General features: G+C 37.8%; 1 protein-coding gene across 1 annotated transcript; it reads left to right on the forward strand.

Moving 5' to 3' along the window:
- Positions 1-228: 228 nt before the first annotated feature.
- Positions 229-9,678, forward strand: LOC141386784 (kinesin-like protein costa). The gene is made up of 4 exons (XM_073955698.1): positions 229-1,387; positions 1,472-1,574; positions 7,179-7,348; positions 7,403-9,678. Exons 1-4 carry the CDS (start codon positions 229-231, stop codon positions 9,676-9,678), a joined length of 3,708 nt encoding a protein of 1,235 aa, XP_073811799.1.
- The last annotated feature ends 17,081 nt before the right edge of the window (positions 9,679-26,759 follow it).

The following is a 26,759-nucleotide window of genomic DNA, read 5'->3' on the forward strand; positions in this document are numbered from 1 at the left end:
TTAGGTGTAGTTCAGAGTACGCAGAGTGCAGCTAGCTACCTGCTTGTCGTCACCATCACTTTTAGTGTTCATCTTCATCGAGCCCTAGAGTAATTAGAAGGCAGTTCTAGTTAAGACATCAACGAGTAACGTTGTTCGGTAACGGTGACGACGGATCACGCCGTTTTAGTGAAAAACGAAATCTTAAGTGGGGGTTTGAATGTTGTAAGCAACGATCACAACAACAACATGGAAATCCCAATACATGTTGCAGTGCGTATTTGTCCCAAGGGATTACAGCAACAAAAACAAGACGATGAAAAAGATCACAAAATACAAATAAAAGAAGAAGTGGTGGTGAAAGAAGAAAACAACATAAAAACAGAAGATAACGTGCAAGAGATTAAGGGAGAGCTTGATGTGGTGACTGCAACTGATAACAAATGTTGTGTGCGGGCAATACCATATATAAAAGGCCTACCGGGTCCAACAGCCCCCGGTTGCCGAGAACCTCCGGATGTTATCCAAGTGGGTCCCCACTCATTTCCCGTAACGCATGCCCTACCCTGGGAATGTTCACAACTACAGCTGTATCAGAAAACTGTGCTACCCATGATGTTGATGTTTATGGAGGGATTTGATGCTTCAGTGGTCACATATGGCCAGAGAGGTTGTGGCAAAACCTTTAGCCTCTACGGCCACGGGCCCTCACAAGAGGGTGAACAAGGCCTGGTGGCGTTTTGCGTACGCGAAATATTCAATCACATACATCGTCATCCGGAGAGAACTTGTATTGTCAACATTACCTGGGTGGAGATATGTCGTGAAATTATACGCGATATCTTTGGTATGGGTAGTGTTCAGTGTATGAATTTATCGGATGCTTTTCATTGGTTACAAGTGGGCTATAAGCTACTTACCTCTACCAAAACACAAATGGGCCACTCTTTGTTTAGCATCACTTTGGAACAGCGTTGGATCTCCAAGGAGGGTTTGATACAACATCGCCTTTCAACGGCCAGCTTTACAGATCTTTGTGCAACGGACCGTTTGTTGCTGAAAACTCCAAATGATCAAACCAGTTTTATTCCCATGGATAAGGGATTACAGACATTGGAGTGTGTCATCGGCAGCCTCATAGATCCTGCTCTGGTGCACAAAGGCTATGATTGCATACCCTATAATCGTAGCATGTTGACAACAATGTTGAAAGATTCTTTTGGTGGCCGTGCCCAAACATTGGTTTTGGTTTGCATTTCACCATGGGAGAAGGATATTGCTGAGACCATGGCCAATATGCAATTTGCCTTTAAGGTCCAGTGTGTCCATAATTTTGTGGTGATCAATTCTTTTTCGGATGATAATACGCTGGCCATACCGGAGGAGGTGGTGTCGGCAACAAATGAAGGTACCAGTGAAGATGAGGATGATGGCAATGAGGAGGCGGAATTGGAGGAGGAGGAGGAAGAAGAAGACGAAGATGATGATGCAGACGATCCTAACGGTCCAAAGAAATCTCAAGATCCATTCGCCCTGCAATTTGCTGCCAATCAATGGTCCAAACTTGTCTCTAATGCTGAGGATTTACTATCAAAGTGAGTATTTAATTTAATTTTTTAAGAATATTTAAAAGTCATGTTTGATGTTGATAACAAAAAAATTTTAGAACACTTGAGGTTTGAATTCTGAAATAAGGGTAAACACATTTTAGTAGATTCCCTAAGAACGTTGATTTATTTATTCCCATGGATAAGGGATTGATTGATTCAATAAAATTCAGATTTTTCCTAAAATTACAAGAAAAAGATTTTTTTACGAGAACGATAAATTTAAGAAAAGTGTATTGGCTTATTAAAAGTTGTCATCAATTGTCATAGGTAATCTAAATAGGGCGACCATTAATGGCGCCCAAGTTAAAAAATTTAAATATGTAATTAGAAGAATATGCAGAGGTCTTTTCCAAATATTTAAACTATGAAGTCGATCCTAATGCGAGAAACTTCGACATGAGGAAGCGGAGCCCAACGTGACGTATTAATGTCAACGTGGCATGTTGAAAGTTTGCACCGGGAGAGGTAATTCAAAGAGGTTTGCCAACATTTCCCCTTTTGAAATTTTTATTTATTGGTCTGTTCCAGTACTGCAAGATTCTAATAATTTGTACTATTTTTTACTACGATAACATTTTTTTAATTTACATATGTTATCGGAAAAAATATTAAAAATTAGTAGGTTCTTGCAGTTCTGGAACAGACCAAAAGTTAAACTTATTCAACTTACAAAAAGTATACGTTCGGCGTATTTCGGTAGTTCTCATAGGAATACATGTGTTCTACTTTTTTCACGGATACGGACGTGTATAGGTATGGGCCTTATATATATCGAAAATAGAAATTTCTTACTACGATAACAATTTTTCCTTTATGTTATCGGAAAAAGTAGTATAAATTAGTAGATATTTGCAGTACTGGAACAGACCAATTGACTTCAAACAAGTAAAAAAGTTTTAAGTTCGACCTGGTCGAACTTTTTATACCCTCCACCAAAATTAAATTAAAAGAGAATGGAATAATTAGTTTCCTTTCATCCACGAAAGTACTTAGCTCCGCCTAATTACCAAATTTCAACCATTTTGGTGGGATAATGAAGCTAAAACCTTCAAAATACCGAATATCGGGAGGTACCGTTCTGTGGAGACTATTGCTCTGTTCCAGAACCTGCAAGAAGCTACTATTTTTTACTACGATAACATTTTTTCCTTTATGTTATCGGAAAAAATAGTAAAAATTAGTAGATTCTTGCAGTACTGGAACAGACCATATATTAAGGCGTGGACCTATACCAACAAATTTCATGTGGAACAATTTTTTATATCCTCAACGAAGACGAATTACCAAATTTCAACCATTTTGGTGGGATACAGAAGCTAAAACCTTCAAAATACTGAAAATCGGGAAGCACCGTTCTATGGGGGCTATATGAATGCGTGGACTTATACCAACAAATTTCAGGTGGAAAGTTTTATACACCCAACGATAACTAAATACCGAATTTCAGCCATTTTGGTAGGATAATGAAGCTAAAACCTTAAAAATATCGAAAATCGGGAGGTACCGTTCTATGGGGGCTATATCAAAACGTGGACCGGTATATCCCATTTTCAATACCAAACATCCTGCAAGCAATAAAAACTTCTGTACCAAATATTGACTTTCTATCTTTAAAATTGCGAGCTGTATCTTGATTTCAACAGACAGGCTGACGGACGGACAGACGGACATGGTTAAATCGACATAGAATTTTATGCTGATCAATAACATATACACTTTATAGGGTCTGCGACGAATATTTTGATGTGATACAAACGGAATGACAAATTTAATTATACCCTCCATATGGTGGAGGGTATAATAAAAACTTCAAAGTATGTACCTGAAAACGGGCGGTATCTTTATATAGGGGCTATACCAAAGCGTGGACGTGGAATTTTTGATAAAATGTTTTTTGACCTACAGAGACCCTAAATGCCAAATTGTATCTAATCCGGTCTGAAAATGTAGCGAAAAACACCAAAATACCTCAAATCGGGATGAACCGTTATATGAGGGCTATACCAAAACTTGGACCTATATACATATTTTTTTGTAGATATGTTTTTTGGCATCCAGGAACCATAAATGCCAAATTATAGCTAATTCGGGCTACAAATGTGGCGAAGAACGTCAAAATACCTCAAATCCGGAGGTACCGTTATACGGGGGCTATACCAAAGAGTAGACCGATATAGCCCAGCTTCGAACTTGACCTGCCTATGGAAAAAAGACCCACGGGTGCAAAATTTAAGCACTCTATCTCAATTATTGCGGACGCTAGAGTGATTACAACAGACGGACGGACAGCCATACTATGGTGGAGGGTATAAAAATTGTCAAAAGTTCTGAAATATAGAAACTTTAAAAGCTTTATTCGTTCACACAATATGCTACCTTATATGCAATAGGGAGCAGACGTATAGTTTGAGCCGACAATCTTATCTCCCTTCTTATGGTCGGGACATAGACTGCTCACGTTTTAATCATCGGGTATGTGTTATTCCTGCCAGAATAATGTCGCCCCCTGTCATGAACAGCTGGGCTAGAAAGCCATCGACTCCTACTGCCTTATTATTCTTTAGTCGGTTTATTGCTGTCTACTCGTATACATCATCTTGGCCGATCGGTATCAGAGCTCCGAAATACTCGCTCGAATTCTACTCGCGAGTGAAATTCGAGCGAGTTCGAGCGGGAGTACTCGCGCGAGTAGAAAAAATAAAACGAGTATACTCTATTTTTACTCGTCACTCGCGAAGCATATTTCAGACTTCCTCGTTTTTACTCGCGAGTGAAAAGTGTTTGCGAGTACGAGTACATGAAGAGTACGAGTTTTGCAAGAAAAAACGAGTGGGAGTGAAAATGCTCGAAATAGAATACGAGTTTACTCGAAGAATAAAATCGAGTAAAAAGGAATTGATAAATTTTTGGAAATATTTTTGTTTAGTGTTGGTGGTAAGTTAATGGGGGGGCAAGTTGAGGGGGGGCAAGTTGAGGGGGGGCGGGGAAGTTGAGGGGGGTTAAGTTGAGGGGGGGCGGGTAAGTTGAGGGGGGGTAAGTTGATGGGGGGGGGGGGGGGGGGTAAGTTGAGGGGGTGGGGTAAGTTGAGGGCGGGGAAGTTGAGGGGGGTTAAGTTGAGGGGGGGCAAGTTGAGGTGGGTTAAGGTGAGGTGGGGGGCAAGTTGAGGGAGGGGAACTTAAAGGTGGGGGGGCAAATTTAGGGTGGGGTGGCAACTTGCCCCCCTCAACGTAACCCCCCTCAACTTAACCCCCCTCAACTTAACCCCCCTCAACTTAACCCCCCTCAACTTAACCCCCCTCAACTTCCCCGCCCTCAACTTGCCCCCCCTCAACTTAACCCCCCTCAACCTCCACGCCCTCAACTTACCCCCCCCCCCATCTCAACTTACCCGCCCCCCCCCCCCCCCCCCCCCCCCTCCACTTAACCCCCCTCAACTTGCCACCCCTCAACTTGCCCCCCCTCAACTTAACCCCCCCCTAAACTTCACCCCCTAAATTTCCCACCAGCATTACACAAAAAATTTTTCCAAAAATATATCAATTCATTTTTACTCGATTTTACTCTTCGAGTGAACTCGTACTCTATTCCGTGTATTTTCACTTCCACTCTTACTTTTAAACCCCGAGTACTCGCGAGTGCTCTCAAATAAAACAAAAGAGTGGAGAGTAAACTTCTTTTAAAACTCGCACTCTTCGAGTACTCCCACTCGCTGGTACTTTTCACTCGCGAGTAAAAACGAGCAAATCGGACTTTTTACTCCCACTCTTCGAGTACTCCCACTCGCGAGTACTTTTCACTCGCGAGTAAAAACGAGCAAATCGGAGCTCTGATCGGTATACACTTAATACCATCTTCTAGGATTGGATCTGTGGTAATTTTGTCGTCTTCTTTAGTAGTGGATATTAAAAGTTTCCATATCCTGAGCACACTTTATGTATCTGTAATCAGATTTCCTTGCTCGTCTCAACAGGAGGATGCGACTGTACCAAAGCCATCACTTTGATGTTTTACTCTTTGGTCGAATTTTTGGACTTCATTCTGGCTACTATACACCTCAATTTTTCACATTCCCGGCTTCCATATCTCTCGTTTTCCTACGAAAATACATTTCTCCTCCCTCTTTTTCTTCCGATACCTCTCTCGTGTGCTACGCGTTGCTACTGATTGTAATAGCCATATATACCATATTCTTCTTTTCGGTAGCAGCACGATACTCCTGGTCAAACCATGGGTTCCTTGGTGGAGTTCTCTCTCCAAGTATGGATTTTGCGGCTGTTTGCATGGAGTTGGCAAATCGTTGCCACTGTGTAGATAATTATAATTTGTTTACGTTTGTAAATCTAATTTCCAACGAACATCTTCAAAAGAAACAAGAGGAATTGTTTATATTCGAGCCCTAACGTTCTAAAATATACACGAAATATGGCCGAAATTTAAGCTAATATTAAAAAACTCGATTCTGACAATCGTCAGATCTGAAACCTGCAATACAGTATTCAGATGCTGGGAAAGCCACAATCTTCTACGAGTTTTTTCTACCTAGGCAAGTTTCGAGAGGTTCTTGTATTCGAAAACATATACTCGACTTCTACGTTGACAGCCATCTCTGAGTCAAACGTAGAGCCCTTATACAAAAAACACAGATTCGAACTTAGTTTGATGCCATTCTTTAAATTGTACACGCTAAATCCAATGTTCTTCCTTGTAAAGCAAAAAAAAAAAAAATTAAGAAAATGGCGTCCAACATGCAGATGTTTGGCAAAATGGGTTTCAGCTTTACACGCCAAAATTGTGGGTTACTTTTGAAACTTGTGACGCCGTTCTAAAAACCCAATCCAAATTTTTATGAAGAGAAATAGAAGAAATTACACTCAGTGTTTAGATTTGAGGTTGAGGTTTACATAAATTAATATCTGGTATTATCACTTCAGACTATTACCTACATATATACGTATCGCTCATTTACTCAAAGAGTGACACATCTCAAAACATCCTCTTTCGGGAAAAGCGGGTTTTATTAAGTTGGCGATTGAAATTTGACTTCCCAGCTTAAAAAGATTATTACACAAAAACTAAAATAACTACTTGGACCATAGTTTGCAAACAGCTAGCCAGATATCAGTGCTAAATGTCTGTGCAAGATCAAGCATGATTTAAAGTGTTTTAGTGATTCATAAATTCAAAAAAATTTTGTGTTGAATTATGCGAAACCCGTAGAAAATGATTTGTAACTCAACAGTTTTTAAAGATATCAGCATGAAAATTTGACACAAGATAAATTAGAAGTCGTAGAAAAAAATAGAAACCGCTAACTCAGAAAATACATTTTTTGAATTATGTCACTTTTTGAGTAAATGGGCGATATGTATATTCCAACCAAGCAATCCGACAGTTTTAAACGCATTCCCAAAGGTCAAGCTGATGACCAAAGAACACCTCTAAGCTTAATATATGTAAGTCCAAAATGATATTTATAACATAAAAAAACTAAGATTTTTGTATGTTTTTATAGAGAAACTTTGGTCCATAAACTTATCGCATGACTGCAACTCTCTTTAACCTTCCTCTCTCTCTGTTTCTCCTTTACAGATTAATAAATTCCAATGCCATTGGCGAAGATGAGAAACAACAAATTGAATCGTGGTTAATACAAAAGCAGGAATGTGATGATTGCCTAAATTCCAATGATTCCTCACAAACCGATACCATACTCGATCCCATACAAGAACAGGATGAAGAAGAGCTGGAGCTGGAAGATAGTGAGCAAACAAAAGATGAAAAAGAAGAAAGTGCGAACGAACTAAGTGATCCAGATGTTACTGATCCTGAATTGTTGTTAGCGGCGAATTCTGAAAATGATTCCGATACGGAACTTCAACGTTCCGACAACAAAGACAAATTGGAATTGTTAATGGAAAAACTTGAGAAGAAAACCGATGAAATGGCAAGGGAAAAATATGCCGATTTTATAAAAGAACATCCCAAGGCTGTTACAGAATCTCAAGAGAGTGGGGCGTTTAGAAAAAATCACACCAAGGAGGAGGACGAGGAGAGGAAACCATCATTAGCCCTATCGGAACGGGGACGTAGGCGATCCATACAACCAGGATCGGCTTTGTCGAGTGTGGAACTTGCCATGTTGCAGCAATTGGCCACAAGAGAACAACTGGACAATGGTAGGGGAAACAGGGAAAGCAGTGCTCCAACTAATGATCTAGCTTGGGAGACAAAAATTAATTCGGGTCGTGAGGCCATTGAAAAGAAAATACGTAAATTGGATGCCAACATAGAAGGACGTATGAAACAAATCCAGGAATTGGAAAAGACCATACAGCTGAAGCAAAACATTATTATGGATCTGGTGGAGACCAGTGATACCCGCACAACAGCCAAGCAGAGATTCAACAAGAAACGTCACAAATTGCAGGAGGAATATGAAAAATCCAAAAAGTCTTTGAGTAAGGCGTTGCAGCAGCGAAAGGACAAACGGGAATTGGAACGTTTGAAAGCTGATGTGGCCCATTTGGAGCAGCGCCTGAATGATGTGACCTCCATAAAACACATAGCTGGAGATAGTGTACAAAAAGTCAAAAAGCTACAGCAGTCTCTTAAAGAATCCCAAACTTTGCTGGAAAATCTCAAGAAAAAAGTGGAAAAAGAGAAGAAAAAGAAGGAGAATTTGGAACAGGAATTAAAAGACTCACCCAAAGAAGAAGAAGAGGAAAAAATGTCAAAGAAAATCACCAAAGCTTTGATACATACCACACCAGTCGAAGAACCTCCGGAAATGCAGGAGATACAATCTCGCATTGACCATTTGGATCATATCCTCAAGGAAAAGTCCAAGAATCTACAACAACCCCAGCCCGAGTCAAATGGCGCCCAACATGAAGGTCTGAGACATGAAATAAGAAATCTGCGTAAAACACGGGACCACTTACTGGATCAGCGATGCTTCTTGGATCAGAAATTCAAACGCGATAAGGCTTTGAGTCAAAAAGAGGAGAGGAAGCTTTTGGAATGTGATGAGGCCATAGAGGCCATCGATGCTGCCATAGAATTTAAAAATGAACTGATCTGTGGCAATAAGTCCATTGATACCGACGAACGTTTGCAACGTGAAAAGGGTGAAAAGATGCTAATGGCACGACTCAATAAGCTGAGTAATGAAGAGATGCGTACACTGCTGTATAAATATTTCCAGAAAGTTATTGATTTGAGGGATTCATCGCGTAAGTTGGAAATGCAGCTGATGCAGTTGGAAAGGGAGAAAGATGCCTGGGAATGGAAAGAACGTGTTCTATCGAATGCTGTGCGCCAGGCCCATTTGGAGGGTGAAAGGAAAGCCATTCTGCTGCAAAGGCAACATGAAATGAAACTGACTCTTATGTTGCGCCATATGGCTGAGGAGTCTTCCATGAGTTCAGCATCATTTTCCGATCAATCAATGTCGTCCTTGTCCAGTATACACAAACCATCGTCCATGGCTTTGGTGCCCACAACAATGTCCATTACCACTTCGGGTAATACAGATTCCGATTATCAATGGCCGCATCAAGTGAATCAAAAGCTGACAAAATTACCCAGACTCAAGGAGGATAATATGCGACTATGTCCACCACAGGACCACCCTTTACCGTTTTACAAGCAACCATTGGATACTTTTAAAGGAAAAACGGTAAAGGTGGCTGCCGCTACTCTACTGGGAAATAATTATCCTGAACCCCCGAATCTTAATTGGCCCATGCCACCAGCGAGATCGGGTAAAACCAATGACATGGAATTGTGTCCCCTACCGGATCGTACAGTAACCAAATATAAATCGGAAGATAAAATCAAAGAGAAAGAAAGTAAAAATAAACTATTTGCCAAATTTCAAGTCCTCACACGTTATGCTACCAGTAGTCAAAGGCATGAAGATTCGGCAACTTCCAATTCATCGAATTCCAGTGGAAAGTCTAGCAAAGAAGTGGGTTTGCTGCCATCATCACCAGAAAAACAAAAGAAATCTTCAAAGAAGAGTCAAAAAACCAAGGTCACGCGACAAAAGAATAAACTTATTATCCAGGATAAGTCGAGGAAGAATTGACGAGGTAGGAGGTAAGATTTGAAAGATATGTATGTGTGTATGTATAAGAAATGTAAAATATTTTATGGACACAATATGGAGAGTAGGATTCGAAAGTGTGGCAGAGAGAATTTGCAACACCAGAAGGCATAAGGTAAAGACCGGGAAGAAAAATCGAAGAAAGGGGTAATGAACGTAAGAATGCGACGCACAACAATTGTTGCAAATTATTTTTTGTTTGCTTTTTATAAGCAACCTATTATTCAATCGAGGAGGGTTTTGGAGAAAACGTGGCGCAAAGTGAAATTTTGTTTAAATTTTAAAGAATATTGGGGAATAATTCGATTCATTTAAAAAGCAATGTTAAGAGCATAGAGAGTAATTGGCGATCAAGGTGAACTATTAAAAAATTAATCTGAAGTAAAAGGAAAGTGGTTGAGTACATATGCTTCAAGATCAAAAGGTACAGGTCGCATTTTATAGGATAGAGCTTAATAATTTTGTATAGGATGTTTGGTATTGAAAATTAGCTATATCGGTCCTCGTTTTGATATAGCCCCATAGAACGGTACCTCTCGATTTTCGGTATTTTGAAGGTTTTAGCCTCATTATAACACTGAAATGGCAGAAATTTAGTATATAGCTTTCATTGGGGGCATAAAACATTCCACCTGAAATTTGTCGGTATAGGTTTACGTCTTCATATAACCGCCATAGAACGGCTCCTTCCGATTTTCGGTACTTTGAAGGGTTTAGCCTCAATATTCCACCAAAATGGCTGAAGTTTGGTATTTAGTGTCCATTGGGGTATACAACTTTCCACCTGAAATTTGTCGGTATAAGTCCACGTCTTCAGATAGCTCCCATAGAACGTTTCCTTCCAATTTTCGGTATTTTGAAGGTTTAAGCCTCAATATCCCACCAAAACGGCTGAAATTTGGTATTTAATCTTCGTTGGGGGTATAGAACTTTCCACCTAAAATTTGTCGGTATAGGTCCATGTCTTCATGTAGCCCCCCATAGAACGGTACCTCCCGATTTTCGGTATTTTCAAGGTTTTATCCCTAATATCCCACCGAAATGACTGAAATGGTATTTAGTCTTCTTTGGGGGTATAAAACTTTGCACCTGAAATTTGTCGGTATAGGTCCATGTCTTCATGTAGCCCCCGCCTAGAACGGTACCTCCCGATTTTCGGTATTTTCAAGGTTTTATCTCTAATATCCTACCGAAATGGCTGAAATTTGGTATTTAGTCTTCCAGCTGAAACTTATCGGTATAGGTACATGTCTTCGTATATATCTCCATAGAACGGCACCTCCCGATTTTCGGTATTTTCAAGGTTTTATCTCCAATATCCCACCGAAATGGGTGAAATATTTGGTATTTAGTATTCGTTGGGGGTATAAAACTTTCCACCTGAAACATGTTGGTATAGGTCCATGTCTTCATATAGCCCAATAGAACGGTACCTCCCGATTTACGGTATTCTCAAGGTTTTATCCCCAATATCCCACTGCAATGGCTGAAATTTGGTATTTAGTCTTCGTTGGGGGTATAAAACTTTCCACCTGAAATTTGTCGATATAAGTCCACGCCTTCAGATAGCCCTCATAGCACGGTACCTCCCGATTTTCGATATTTTGAGATTGTGGCCTTAATATTTTACCGAAATGACTGAAATTTGGTATTTAGTCTTCGTTGTTGGCATTAAGATTTTCAGCTGAAACTCGTCGGTATAGGTCCATGTCTTCATATAGCCCCCACAGAACGGTACCTCCCGATTTTCGACATTTTGAGGCTTTGGCCTTAATATTTTACTGAAATGACTGAAATTTGGTATTTAGTTTTCGTTGGCGTTATAAAAATATCAACCTGAAAATTTCAGTATAGGTCCATATCATCGTATAGCATTCATGGGACGGTACCTCCCGATTTTAGGTATTTTCAAGATTTTAGCCCCAATACCCCAACGAAATGTTTGAGATTTGGTATTTAGTGTTCGTGGGGGTATACAACTTTCCACCTGAAATTTGTCTGTTAAGGCCTGCGTACATAAGCTGCTTTGCCTGATTGCCTTGCTTTGCTGCTTCAATAAAAAAATAAAAGAACAAAGAAGGCCGACCCAATTTCCAACTGATGGCAACCCAGTTCGAAATTTCGTCTTTATTCTATTATTTTTATTACGTCAGAAATGAAGCAGGTAAGCAAGGCAATCAGGCAAAGCAGCTTATGTACGCAGGCCTTTAGGCCTTCTTCATATAGCCCCCTAGAACGGTACCTCCCGGTTTGCGGTAGTTTGAAGGCTAACATTTGGTGTTTAGTCTTCGTTGGTGGTATAAAACATTCCACCAGAAATTTGTGGGTATAGGTCTTTATATAGCCCCCCATAGAACCTCACTCACGGGTGGTAGAAAACCTCCACACAGAAAATTTTCAGTATAAAATGATTATCATCAGTTAAAATATTATTCTCCTCTAAGGAATTAGACTTAACGTAGATGCAGAGCTTAGTAGTTACTAATTGTTCATATTTACTTAAATACAGTTCGTGGAGGAGCGTATACAAAGTTCGGCTTGGCCGAATTTAACACCGTTCATTATTGTTCCAATTTACAATCCGATGGTCGATCGATGCAGATATTTTGCCAGGCAATGTTATCCCGCTGAGTTTACCAATATGGCAAGATTGAAATTATTAGTCCTAAATCAATATTAAAATAAAATTATAGCCAACATCATAAAAGGGGCAATAAGGGATTTCAAAACAAAGAGAGCAGCTCTTTCTTATTGCGGTGGCTGAACGGCGTGTCAAATAGAGCACAACACCACTATGAGATATGATGATAGAAATGAGGCACGCCAATTTACCACAAAAATAATACATTGGCGCCCAAAGCGGAAAATAGTCTAATTGCGAAAGTGAAGCCTTGATATTCCTTATGTTTATTCTATGGCCTGGTTAAGGCTAAGGATTTGAATCGTATAGTTCATCTTCTAATTGCTGTCATTATGCTCAATAGCTTTAGAATCTTGGATTTTTTTAGGTACACAAAGAACAATGTGGAATAGTATTAGTAATCGTCCAAATAAGATTTTTCTTCTGAAGATCTGGCGCTTTGCACCAGCTTTTTCTCGAGGTTCAAATCCCGAACAGCTCTTTAAGTTAATAGCTCGAAATAACTTTAGACTTTGTTTCTCTGAATCTAATCATGTTGGGCGCCAATAAAATATCTTATACTACGGCAAGGTATAGGCTATAGATATATGTTAAACCTAACACAAACCGAACACTTTACGTATTCGGAGTTTTTAGCTTTATTTCCGCCTACAGTCACATTATTCATATGAGACAGTAAACTCAACAAATAGGACTTCAATTGAGCATTTCACATTAAGTTTAAGCTTCAAGCACTTCGATCTTTATTTCAATTCAAAGTTAAACATTTGAAAACGTAGTGAAAATGTTGAAAATCGTGATTTTGTGTACGAAGGCCTCTAATCCAGAGTTAGATTTTTTTTCAAAATACTGTAGCCTTTTGTGTCTTTACGTTGGGCGCCACTTTCTCCTCAATCATTTACCCTTGGCATGATGGCTACACTCATTGTGCTCGTTATACCCTCAGCCTTTAGTCTAACGAGGGTATATAGCGTACATATACATACGGTATATAGTAGACCGGGGCGATTTGAAAACCTTAATGGGCCCTTCGCGTTTCTGATTCCTGGGGTTGAACTGAGCAAAAAAGTCTACTGGACCATATGTCTACGATGAAAATCGAGCCTCCCGATTTTCACTTTAAGTTTTTTTATTGACGTTTTTTGGATATTTTGGCATATAACAGCCAAACCATTGAGATTTTCGATCCAGCACAAAGACAAACATTGTAGCCAAGACAGTAATTGAAAACTCTCTAATACACCGCAAAAGCATTGGAAGGCTCCTTTAGGTAGTTTTGGCCTTAAAACAAAAAACCTATAAAGGAATTTCTCATAATTTTCAAAATAAATATTGAACAAAACAAAAAAAAACATTATATTTTTGAAAATTATGAGAAACTCCTTTATAGGTTTTTTGTGGGGTTTTTCAGACATAAACCACTATAACTTAGCCATTTGTTAACCGATTTAAAACAATAATAGCTTATTCAAAAGACATTATTCACCCCTTTAAAAGGAAGAAGGATCAAAAGAAATCCGTTGTGGAAAAAATAAGATATGCCCGTTTAAATTTGAAAATGTTAGAAACCCAGATTCTCACTACTTTTACCGTTATAAAAAAATAAAACGAAGTGATCCAAACGAAATAAAGGCATCGTCGTTGTCCATGGATCCCAACACGATATAATTTTGCATCAGAACACTTGAATATTTTTCGGGTCAAATTTTGTAGCACAATGTCATTTATCGACATTTTCCGAAAAGTTTGCACATTCTTAAGGCCAAAACTGCCTGAAGGAGCGTTCCAATGCTTTTGCGATGTATTAGAAAGTTTTCAATTACTGTCTTGGCTACAATGTTTGTCTTTGTGTTGGATCGAAAATCTCAATGGTTTGGCTGTTATATGCCAAAATATCCAAAAAACGTCAATAAAAAACTTAAAGTCAAAATCGGGAGGCTCGATTTGCACGGTAGATATATGGTCCAGTGAACTTTTTTGCTCAGTTCAATCCCAGGAATCAGAAACGCGAAGGGCTCAATAAGGTTTTTTTGCTTCCACACAAATCGCCCCACCCTAGTATATAGTGTACATATACATACGTACGATACGATTAATAGTGCACCTCATCGAAATAATGGTTTTAGACCCCACATATGTTTGGATGACAATTTAGAGTCAATTTAGCCATGCCTGTACGACTGGCTGGTTCTACCTATAACTCTCGAACAGATTAAATGATTTGGCCCAAACTATGTCACTCGTAATATATTGTCCCAACTTAGATCGTGTTTGGTCCCCACCTTCCGACACCTCTCCCACAAAAGTTCAACATTTTTCGCTAAAACGATGCGCACGATAAATCTAAAAGGTGGTAAACGATGTGATCAAAACTTTGCATATCGTAATATTTCTACCATGCATAGATCTGGTTCAAATATGGACTATATCGGTCCACTACTTCGAGAACCTCCCTTACAAAATTTCAACAATTTTCGCAGAAGTGCAGTTTTAGACCAGCTTTTAGATCGCTTTGGCATTTTTTTATAAAAGATTGTCATCGTCATCCCTATTACGACGGGATCCTTCTTCTTGAGACAAAGTTCTAAAAACCCCTGCTGTCAGTAACTAGTGTCCGATTTGGTCTAAATTTCGGGTTCCAAGAAAGTCTATATCAGACAACTCATTCTAGTACCTTCCTCACAAAATTTCAAAACAATCGCTTAAGTACAGTTTAAGGTCTGTTCGAGGATCCTTGTGACACCCTAAAGTAATGGCCCAAAAAATTAAATATCGTATGATGTGCAACTAAAACGGCTGGTGGATACTAAAACCATTTAAAGGAGTGATTGACACTCTCAAACTAACACCAAGTTCCAAAATTGGACAACTCCCAAAAAGTTCAAATTTTTCACTTAATGTCATATTCACACGAGCGTTTCAATTACATTGTTCGCCTGTCGAACGACGTACACGAATTAACCCGTTTCCACGATACCATTCGTAATTAACAGAAACATAAACAAAATTTCCTTCATTTTTGTTTCCTTGTTTTCACGAAAATTTGAACCGAAAACACATAAAATATACATTTAATGAATAGGAAAAGCAATAGACTTTCCTTCAAATGTATCTTCTATATTTAACTATACACATCTTATTCATTTTTTCCATAAATTCTGAATAATTTTGTATTTTCAATATATTTTTATATGTTTCTATTTTCAAAATTAAAGAGAGAGAGAGACTTGTCAAAACAATGTTTGTGTATACAGACTTTCAGTTACTTATTTCCTCTTTGTTTCTGATTTTTTACGCGATTTTGAACTAATGGACAAGAAATGTGTGTGGAAATAGGAAGGAAACATAACCATCTTCCTTCTGCATCTTTATAAAATGTTTAGTTCATTAATTTTCATTCATCTTTTTCCTTTTTTCTACAAATTTTTGTGTTTTCAACAAATTTTTCAATTTTGAATTCTGACATGTCATAATTAATTTTTTCGATAAATTCTCTCATTTGTTAGGGATGGGACATATTTATTCGTCGTTCAGAGAGTATTTCTAATCGAACAACGTAGAAAAATCGTCGTTCGTTCATAGAATTTTGTGTGGGGAAATAAGTAATTTATTCGTAGTTATGGGTCGAACAACGAATAGAGAACGAACGACGTACCGTGGAAACGGGCTATAAGCATAGTCTAATTTTCTTGAAATTTTCCACCAGCCTGATTACACAGATATGTTTGTTTGTGTGCAAGTCCATGCTTACTGACGTAAAAAACCTCTTAAAAGCGATGTTGGACACTAGAATGACAGACATTTGTCCAACCTTTGCACATCGTAATATTTTTCTTAAACTCAAAGGTGGCAGATAAACTTTTTCAGACAACTTCTTTGGGTACCTCCTTCACAAAAGTTCAAAAAATTCGACGAAGCACAGTTTAAGGGCTGTTAGAGGATTTTTTTTTTTTTAAATGTTCATCATAGGTAGTCCTTGTAAGGTAGTTCTCTAATGGTGATGGATAGGATTATTATCGAAAGAAATGCCTCCAGTCCATTCCTTCAGGTGTTTCCTCCGAAAAAGTTCAACACTTATGCGTTTTAATCCAGTTTAAGGCCACTTCTCGGATCGTTTTGGCATTTGAATAGCAGGTAGTCGTTGTCATCATGACTACAACATTATATTTTTCTTTGCTAGGGGAAGCCAATACTTCCTGTGATATGGGCCCAGAAATGCACCCATATTTAGAGCCACTCCTTCACACACCTCCCGCATAAAAGCACAGTTAAGTCCAGGTTTTTGTTGCAGGTAGTCTTTTTTGGTCTCTATTATAATTTAATGTCCATACTTATCTCGATAATGACCCGAAAGTTGCAAAACCGCGCTTAAGTAGTGTTCTTGTAATATGTGAAGAACTATGGATCTCATTCGTTTAGATATAGAATAATTAGGTCCACCTTACATGATATCTTCCCCACAATCTACAAAAATACGCTAAAATATTTAAAGTTTCCTCGAACACCTGTGTTTGTTAATAAAAATATGTATGCAGAATTTCTTAGCTATATTTTGAAAGTTGGGAACTTTAGCATAATTTCAATGAAATCGCATTTCATTTTATCCATTGTTTTGTAGTTAACCAAAAAATTTGTTACAGAATTCCACTACAGGTAATAAATTACTATTTTTAATAAATTTTTCTCACAATATTAAAATTGTGAAGATTATTTTACTTCCCTAATGAAAATACTGAAAAAACTTTCCGTAAATATTTGGTCTGTTCCAGAACTGCAATAATCTACTAATTTTTTCCGATAAAATAAAGAGCAATTACTGGAACAGAGCAATTACTACCAACTTTATTCTTGTCAGAATCTCTTCTATTATACTCCTCAAAAATGTCCATACCGAAAGACAAATCTATAAAATTGCTATTAATTTTAGGTTACATTAATGTATAATTTGTAAATATAAGTCATAGTTTATATTAATAAAAAAAATACAAGAATTTTGATCTCAAAGATTTAAAATCTCAAAATTAAACCCCATCTTTTAAGAAATGTAAACTAAGTTTTGTATAATTTTTACTTTATTAATAATAAAATTTATGTATTCAAAAATAATTTTAGGCTAAGCAAACCATTGTAACTATTGTCAAATAAAATAAAGAAGGATTTTTTCCAAAAACCAAATACAATCCAATAAAATGCTGCATGTGTTTCAATTACGCTTACCTACCTGCTGCGGGTCATTAAAATAATTGCTTCGGCTTCGCAGATCATAAAATTTCGCCTCTTTTGAAGTCATTTGAAGGTTATGTGACGTTATTGTTCCGAGAATGTTTTCTGCAAATTTTACGAGATTAATATAATCCCAAGAAAAATGGGAAAAGGAGTAGGTAAGTATAGAAATAAAGATGTGTAAGTTATATGGCTTGGATTTACCATTATATCTTTAAGACAATGTTTGTGTCTTAAGTCTTTTATGTGTGTGTGTAAGCATTTACATGTGTATGTCTTCAAGACTGTCTTCCATTGCAATTTTAATTGGCAATTTAGCTGCGCATCTTACAGTGTATTAATTTGCAAATTTACCATTATTGTTGTATCCTCATTTCTTGGGAAAATCCAATCACTGTTATTATTACCATATACAATATCTTGCTAAAATATAGCGTATTCAATCCAATTATAATGAGAATCAAACAAACACATTATTGTATTCCACCATAGTATGGAGGGTATATTAAGTTTGTCATTCTGTTTGTAACACATCGAACTAATCATTTGCGACCCTATAAAGTATATATCGTCACCATAAATGCCGGAAGACGTAACCCACAAAAATAAAACTTTAAAGGAGGAGCAAAAAACGTTATAAAATTAAAAACTGTTTTATGGAATATTAATGTTATGAAGGCGAGTATATGGGATATTATCGATCATATACGAATTGGAATTAGTAGTGAAACCAAAACCGCTGAAGTGCTTAGTTTTGAGATCCTCGATTACAACAAAATCGGCAATATTATCCCATTTTCCGAAATGCCATTTCTTGAATAGCATCGTTGTTTTTGAACGTAGAAGCTTGAAATTTTGCCAGAGCATGTAGCAGATTCCACCAAAAAACGAATTTCGATTTTCATGTCGGTTACGTCTTCCGGCATTTATTGTGACGATATATTCTTGATCAGGATAAAATTCTAAGACGATCTAGCCATGTCCGTCTGTCCGTCCGTCTGTCCGTCTGTTGTAATCACTCTAGCGTCCGCAATAATTGAGATAGAGTGCTGAAATTTTTCACCCGAGGGTCTTTTTTCCATAGGCAGGTCAAGTTCGAAGATGGGCTATATCGGTTTACTTTTTTGTATAGCCCCCATATAACGGTACCTCCGGATTTGAGGTATTTTGACGTTCTTCGCCACATTCGCAGACCGAATTAGCTATAATTTGGCAATTAGGATTCCTAGTGATCAACAAACTTATATCCCAAAGGACATGGGCATAGGTCCATGTTTTGGTATAGTCTCCATATAACGGTACCTCCCGATTTTCGGTATTTTGAGAATTTTAGCCACAATTTTTAACCGAACTATCTGCAATTTGACATTTGAGGTTCTCAGTAGTCATGAAACATCTCCACGAAACATCGTCAACATAGGTCCTTGTTTTGGTATAGCCCCCATATAACGGTATCTCCCGATTTTCGGTATTTTGAGAAGTTTAGCTACAATTTTTAACTGAACTAGCTGTAATTTGCCATTTGAGGTTCTCAGTGTTCATGAAATATATCCACCATGCATCGTCAACATAGGTCCATGTTTTGGTATAGCCCCCATATAACGGTACCTCCCGATTTTCGGTATTTTGAGCCACAATTTGTAACCGAACTATCTGCAATTTTACATTTGAGGTTCTCAGTGGTCATGAAATATCTCCACCAAACATCGTCAACCTAGGTCCATGTTTTGGTATAGCCCCCATATAACGGTACCTCCCGATTTTCGGTATTTTGAGCATTTTAGTTACAATTTTTTACCGAACTAGCTGTAATTTGCCATTTGAGGTTCTCAGTGGTCATGAAACATTCCCACCCAACATCGTCAACATAGGACATGTTTTGGTATAGCCCCCATATAACGGTACCTCCCAATTTTCGGTATTTTGAGAATTTTAGCTACAGTTTTTAACCGAAATAGCTGTAATTTGACATTTGAAGTTCTCAGTGGTCATAAAACATCTCCAACGAAACATCGTCAACATAGGTCCATATTTTGGTATAGCCCCCATATAACGGTATCTCTTGCTTTTCGATATTTTGAGAATTTTGTCTGCAATTTTTAACCGAACTAGCTGTAATGATCGGTATTTTGAGAATTTTAGCTACAATTTTGTCTATTCAAAAATAATCGTCAATACAGGTCCATGTTTTGGTATATCCCCCCATATAACTGTACCTCCCGATTTTCAGGAATTTTCAGTGATCACGAAATTTCTTCACTAAAATTCGTCAACATGGGTCCATTTTTGAGGGTCTACATTGTTTTGATGAAACTACCCTCAATTTGACTCTTGAAGTTCCCTGCAGCTATAAAACTTTTCCGCCAAAAAATTTATAGATAGGTTGAGTCTTTGATATAGCCCCGTAGGTGGTACCTTTCACCTAGCTGAGCACATTTTTTTAGATTAGATTAGATAACACTGTGAAACAAAATGGAGGTGAAAGTCTGGGGCACGGAAAATTCCCCTTGGGGAAGAAAGGCCTTGGTGAGTATATTATGAACCCCGAAGGACAGATCCGCCGTGAGTCGAACTTCCGCGTTATGGCGTGATGAAATTTTTGTTAGAGACCCTGTGGGCCATCAGGAATTAGCGTTATATCTTTGTTCACTGTTGCTCAAGTGCTCTACAAAAACAACAAACAAAGATATAATGCTAATTCATGATGGCTTACAGGGTCTTTTGCAAAAACTTCATCACGCCATAACGCGGAAGATCGACTCACGGGGCATCTGTCCTTCGGGGTTTTTAATATATACACACCAAGGGCTTTCATCTCCAAAAGGTATTATCTCTGCCCCAACATTTGTGTTCACAGTGTAATTTAATCAATAGTGGGAGGCAGTAGGAGTCTATCCATTGTCGACAAGTTGTTCCACCTAAAATTGTGAAAGGACCCTAATTATTCCATTTTAATTAAGACTATTTTATGGTGGAGGCTATAAAAAGTTCGGCCCGGCCGAACTTAACGACTTTTTACTTGTTATCTCTTCACAGGTCCCAAACAACAGCAATTTAAGCTTGAGGTTTACCTATTTTTTTAGCTTGTACTGTAATTTAGCATTGTGGTTTAAGAGGCTTTCCTAGAACAATTGTAATCTCAGCTCTTACTAACATGGCTCAATATAGAGCATTTCTCCTAGAAGGCTACAATTCTTTACTCGTACCACGCTCAAAAATCTCATTATCTTGAGGATAACTTTATGTCTACATTATCTTCTGGTTAACACGATAACTCTCAACGAGTGTAATCGATTTGGTTCAAACTATGTACAAGGTAATATTTCTTACAAACTTAGTTCAAGTTCGGAGATGGTGTACCTAACCCACAAAACTTCAAAAAATGTTGATCAAGTACAGTTTGAACGACTGTTGGAGAATCATTTTGGAATTTTTTCCGAAGGTAGTTCTTGTGGTACTGTTAACAACGATGGTGTCCATACACCCTGAGATAATAAATGAACCAAATGTTCTAAAGTCACCTGACGTACAGGGCGAAATATGAACACTTTAGCTGAACTTTACTAATAACTTTTAAAGGAAAGGGCGTAGATTCCTAAAATTCTGCAAAAATTTTTCTTATATTAGTGGATAATGTGGGACTCCAACTGGGCCATATAGACGCGCGGTTTTCTGAAGCGCTCATGTAACGGCGGCTGCCGTTTTTACGTTTCATTTTTAATCGATTTGGCTGCAGATTGGTATATTGAGTTTTAGCAGGATAGAAAACTTATGTACAAAATATTTTCAATATAGGTTCGCGTTTTGATATAGCCCTCATTGAACGGTACCGGTCGATAGGACATATTTTAAATGTTACAAACGCATTTTCCAACGTATTTAGTTGTATTTTGACATTTTATGTTCTTCGTAGAAAACCTCTGTGCGAAATATTAGCAACGTAGGTTCGCGTTTGGTATAGCCCCCATACGACGAATAAACAAACCTCCTCACACAATAAGGAGTTAAATGTCAATAATTTTTTTGTTTTCATTTGTATCTATAATGTTTATTGGTCGATTCAGCAGGTCTGTACCATCAATTTTATTAATAATATCTCTCAGAGCAAGTTAAGCGGTATTTGCACCACAGCATCAAAAAATTTTGCACTTTATTTACTTGTCAAAACTATGAAAAATTGCGAGAGGTTTCTTAATTCAACAGAAATCATAATTTGTTAGAATTAGTGAGTCAATTTTTCAAAACGCAGTCAACAATGGCGTTATTGCCGCGTTTGGAAAACGCAATTAAATGAAATTTCCGAAGTCATTTTAAAAAAGACTGCTCGTTTCTGGGAATGCACGGGACTCACTTTTGAAATGTCCACGGAAAATAAAAAATAATTTTGAAAACTTCAAAAAATCACTTCTTCCCGATTAAAATTGCACGAAAACGCTAAGAGTTTTTTTGCATTTTTTAAAGAGTAAAATATAATAATTGTTTTGTAAAATATTAAGAAAAAAAATCATGGCATACTGACTTACCATTAGACAGCGGAATTTTATGCAATCCCTATTTTTGGTCCGATTCATGTCAAATTTTGAGACTCAGCATATTTTTGGCTTCTGATTACATTGCAATCGAAACGTATGACATATGCAAAATTATGCAAAATGCATAAATTTTTGCATATGCAAAAATTATGCATTTTACATATTTTCTTATGCAACAGATATTTCAATAATAGGTACAAAAATGTTTGTGTGTACAATTTTTCTGTTTAAATTCTCTTCAGACAAGTCAATAAAATAGAAAAATGTATAACCACAGCCACAACCTTCAAAATACCGAAAATTGGGAGGTATCGCTCTATGGGAGCTATATGAAGACCTGAACCTAAACCGACAAATTTTAGGTGGAAAGTTTTTTACCCCCAAGGAAGACTTAATACCAAATTTCAGCCATTTCGGAGGGATATTGAGGCCACAACCTTCAAAATACCGAAAATCGGGAGGTACCGTTCTGTGGGAGCTATACGAAGACGTGGACCAGGTGGAAAGTTTTATACCCCCAACGAAGACTTAATACCAAATCTTAGCCATTTTGGAGGGATATTAAGGGCACAACCTTCAAAATACCTGAAGGTACCGTTCTATGGGGGCTATATGAAGAAGTGGACCTATACCGACAAATTTCAGGTGGAAAGTTTTATACCCACAGCGAAAATAAAATGACAAATTTCAGTCATTTCGGTGGGATATTGAGGCCACAACCTTCAAAATACCGAAAATCGGGAGGTACCATTCTATGGGGGCTATATGAAGACGTGGACCTATATCGAGAAATTTCAGGTGGAAAGTTTTGTACCTCCAAAGAAGACTTAATACCAAATTTCAGCGATTTCGGAGGAATAGTGAGGCCACAAACTTCAAAATATCAGAAATCCGGAGGTACCGTTCTATGGGGGCTATATGAAGACGTGAACTTATACCGAGGAATTTCAGGTGCGAAGTTTTATACCCCCAACGAACACTAAATACCAAATTTCAGTCATTTCGGTGGGATATTGAGGCCACAACCTTCAAAAGTTCGGAAATTGGCAGGTACGGTGGGATATTGATGCTACAACTTTCAAAATACCGAATATCGGTAGGTACCGTTCTATGGGGGCTATATGAAGACGTGGACCTATGCGGACAGATTTCAGTTGTAAAGTTGCATACCTCTAACGAAGACTTATGCCCGTAATTTCTAGCCCTAGGTAACCGGGTAGGTAGCTACCTATTAGTTATCTTTACCTACGCGTTTGGTAATTTCTACGTGCCATTTACCGAGGCGTGTAAATTTTGAAAGCATGTGGTAACATTGGTTATTTTCATTCATGACTTCGTAAAAACATTGCCACATATAAGTGTTTTACAATTTTTAACACATTGGCAACGATCAACCAGGCAAAATCCTTGGTGTAAGTAACACGGCCGTTTTCGACCCGGTAACGTTACCTATGGATTGAAATTATGAAATTTTGCTTACACGGGGGATATCTATGAACTCATAGATAACTACGCGTAGAAATTACGGGCATTAATACCAAATTGCAGCCATTTCGGTGAGATATTTACACCACAAATCCTTGAATATATTTTTGCATATGGTTTTGCATATGCTCATTTTATGTAGATATGTACAAATATGTCAAAATATGCGCGAAATGCAGAATATGCAAAAATTTCTGGGCCTAATTCGGTTTATTTTGTAATAAAACGAGCTTCTGTCTAATCAGATTTTCTCTACGACCATCCTAACCATATATGCATTTGCATAGGATTCCGCTGTCCACTTACCATTTATCTGCGTCACTCCATTTTTTTAATGAATCGAAAATATATTTATTAGAAAAAAAAAAAACAAGTAAAAAATATCGGTAGGCTTTGACGACAGAGATATACCCTCAGCCTGTGTGAATTGAATCTGTTGGCAATATCGAATATACTGATTACGGATTTTGTGGCCTTTTTTGGAATTTGTCGACCCAAAAATATATTTGGGTTGAAATTTTGTTTTTTCAAAATAGTCTGGCTTAATCCCATTGTTGTTGTTTTAATATTTTAAAACAACTATTTTATTAGTGGGAAAGATTTGGCATTGTTGGCCAAGGGGTAAGGCGGGGAAAACTATAGTTTCGATCAACGCCACTGGATCTCATCAGTTCCCTTGTTTCTTGTTTGTGGATATTCTCCACCGAAGTTATTTTTCAATAACTTCTTCAACAAGAAACTTTTTATACCCAAACATCAATCGTCAGCTCGAAGTATAAAGGTAAGCAAAGAAAAAATTTCAATGAAAAGTTTTTCCTTGGCAACCTCATACAACTCCGACGAAAGTGTCTGCGAAAACAATTCAAACCTTTTCCACTTGTATGTGTCGTCGAATTTTGACGAATGCACACACCAAAATTTGGTTGGTCTGCTTTACAGCAAAGCTAAAAAGTGTTGCGGGGGATGTACTTGAAGGAATGGGTACGTGGTACATTTTGGAAGTGGATCATATTTTGGGAGTCATTCCTCTTGATAGATATTGTACACACCAGTCATTTCAGTTGGTCTAAAAGCATGTACTTGCCCACGAAAAACATAATATCGATAATTTTTACAGCTTTCGGGCTATTTTCTCAGGAAGTATGGACTTGCCCCTGAAAAAAACGCGTACTTTCGTAATAACAGCGAATACAAGTTGTTACAACAAAGATCAAAGCGATGCGATAGCAGCCTTAAACTGAATTTTTTTTCGAAATTTTGTGTGTGGAGTTCCCGATGGAGTTTACATATATATCCGATTTTCGAACCTAATCTATGTCTCGTAGAAATATAACGATGTTCAAAGTATGTACCAAATCGGTAACTACCTTTGGGAGTTATCTTGTGCACCATTTTAGTGAAAAGTGTTGAACTTTTGTGGGGGAGGTGCCTAAAGGAGTGGACCGATATGGCCCATCTTAGAACTTGATTTATGTTTGTACAAATTCAAACCAAATTGGTTTATCCATTCGAGGGTCATCGTGCGCTTCAGCCAGGAAGTATTGACTTGCCCCTGAACAAACTTACCCGAAGCAGTGGACCTAAGTAATCGATATTCGAACTTGATCTATATCTCGTAGAAATATTACGATGTGCAAAGTATGGACCTAATCGGTTAGTCCCTTCGAGAGTTATCGTGCGCATAATTTTTGCGAAAAATTTTGAACTTTTGTGGGGGTGGTGCTCGAGGGCGTGGACCGATATGGCCCATATTCGAACTTAAACTAAGTTTGGACAAAATATTACTAAAGCCAAATTTTGAACCAAATCGGTTGATCTGTTCTAGAGTTATCGTGCGCTCCAACCACAAAATTTGGTGTCATAGAGGTTTTTTATAACTTCGGGTTATTTTCTCAGGAGGTATGAACTTGCCCCTGATAAAACTTATACTGCCGTAATGGGGGCAACAACTACAAGTTTTTACAACAAAAATCAATGCGATTTGAGAGCAGGTCCTAAACTGAACTTTTGTATGGGAGGAACCCGAAGGAGTGGTTCCGAACATTTTCCAACTTTTGTGGGGGAGGTACCGATATGGCCCATCTTCGAACTTAAACTAAGATTGGACAAAATATTACCAAACGGACATTGATAAATCGACTCCAAATTTTCTGAAACGGATTTCGTCCAAACAAACTTGGGGTCTAAAACCATTATTTCGATGAGGCACATTTTAACCGTATGAGAGTGTATATACCCTCGATAGCATACATGCTGAGGGTATATAAAATTATGAAACAAAAGTGCAACTTTAAGTGCATTTTTAAGTCTTTCCGCGGAGTAAATCGCCAAACGAATTCAATAAAAATTTAATTAATTTTATGTACTTTCAATATTGCTTAGTGTTCCACTAAATTTCCAATATTTCGCGCTGTGTGACGGCGCTAACTAAAATGACCCCAATAACTTACGAATTAAGTATCCGAATTGTTCCTGGCATAATGGCTCAAAAACTCTATAACTGTGACATTAATCCAACCTTTGCACATCGAAATATTTCTCTCAAACTTAAATCAAGTTCAAAGATGGGCTATATCGGACAACTCCATTGAGTATATCCCCGCAAAGATTCAAAATATTCGCTTGTGTGTAGATTAAGAGCTGTTGGAGAATTGTTGTTTCGTGGCCAGGTCCATATTTCTTCACATAGTGGCCCGAAAGTTTAAAAAACAAAAATCCTACGATGACCAACTGAAATAACTATCGTAAGAAGTGACATCCAAACGTAGATCGCGTTTGAAGATGGATTATGTCCATTTCTGCAGGTACTTACTCCACAATACTACTTTTTTCTAGAGGAAGCCAGTTGTTCAATGTGTAGGACCACTCCATCATACACCTCCTACATAAAAGTGCAATTAAGTCCAGGTTTTTATAAAAGGTGGTCTCTATTTTAAGCGGTGTTTTGGATAATAAATTTTGAAGAATTATGGATTGGCTTTTATAGCTATTTTACTGTCCGCAAGGACCTTAACAGTAGTTGGTCTCGAGTTAGCACTAAACCAATTCAGATACTCTGTAATATGTCGCCTGTCAGAGAGATTTTTGTTTCCGATTCTTCAATATAAAGCACTGTTCTCCCCCTAACATCGACTCATTTGTGTAACCACGGTTTCCAGCACGCATTTATGCTAGGGTTCCAT

The sequence above is a fragment of the Musca autumnalis genome, unplaced genomic scaffold, assembly GCF_047663935.1.
Source record: "Musca autumnalis isolate F117 unplaced genomic scaffold, ASM4766393v1 scaffold_5, whole genome shotgun sequence".
NCBI classification, from domain to species: Eukaryota; Metazoa; Arthropoda; class Insecta; order Diptera; family Muscidae; genus Musca; species Musca autumnalis.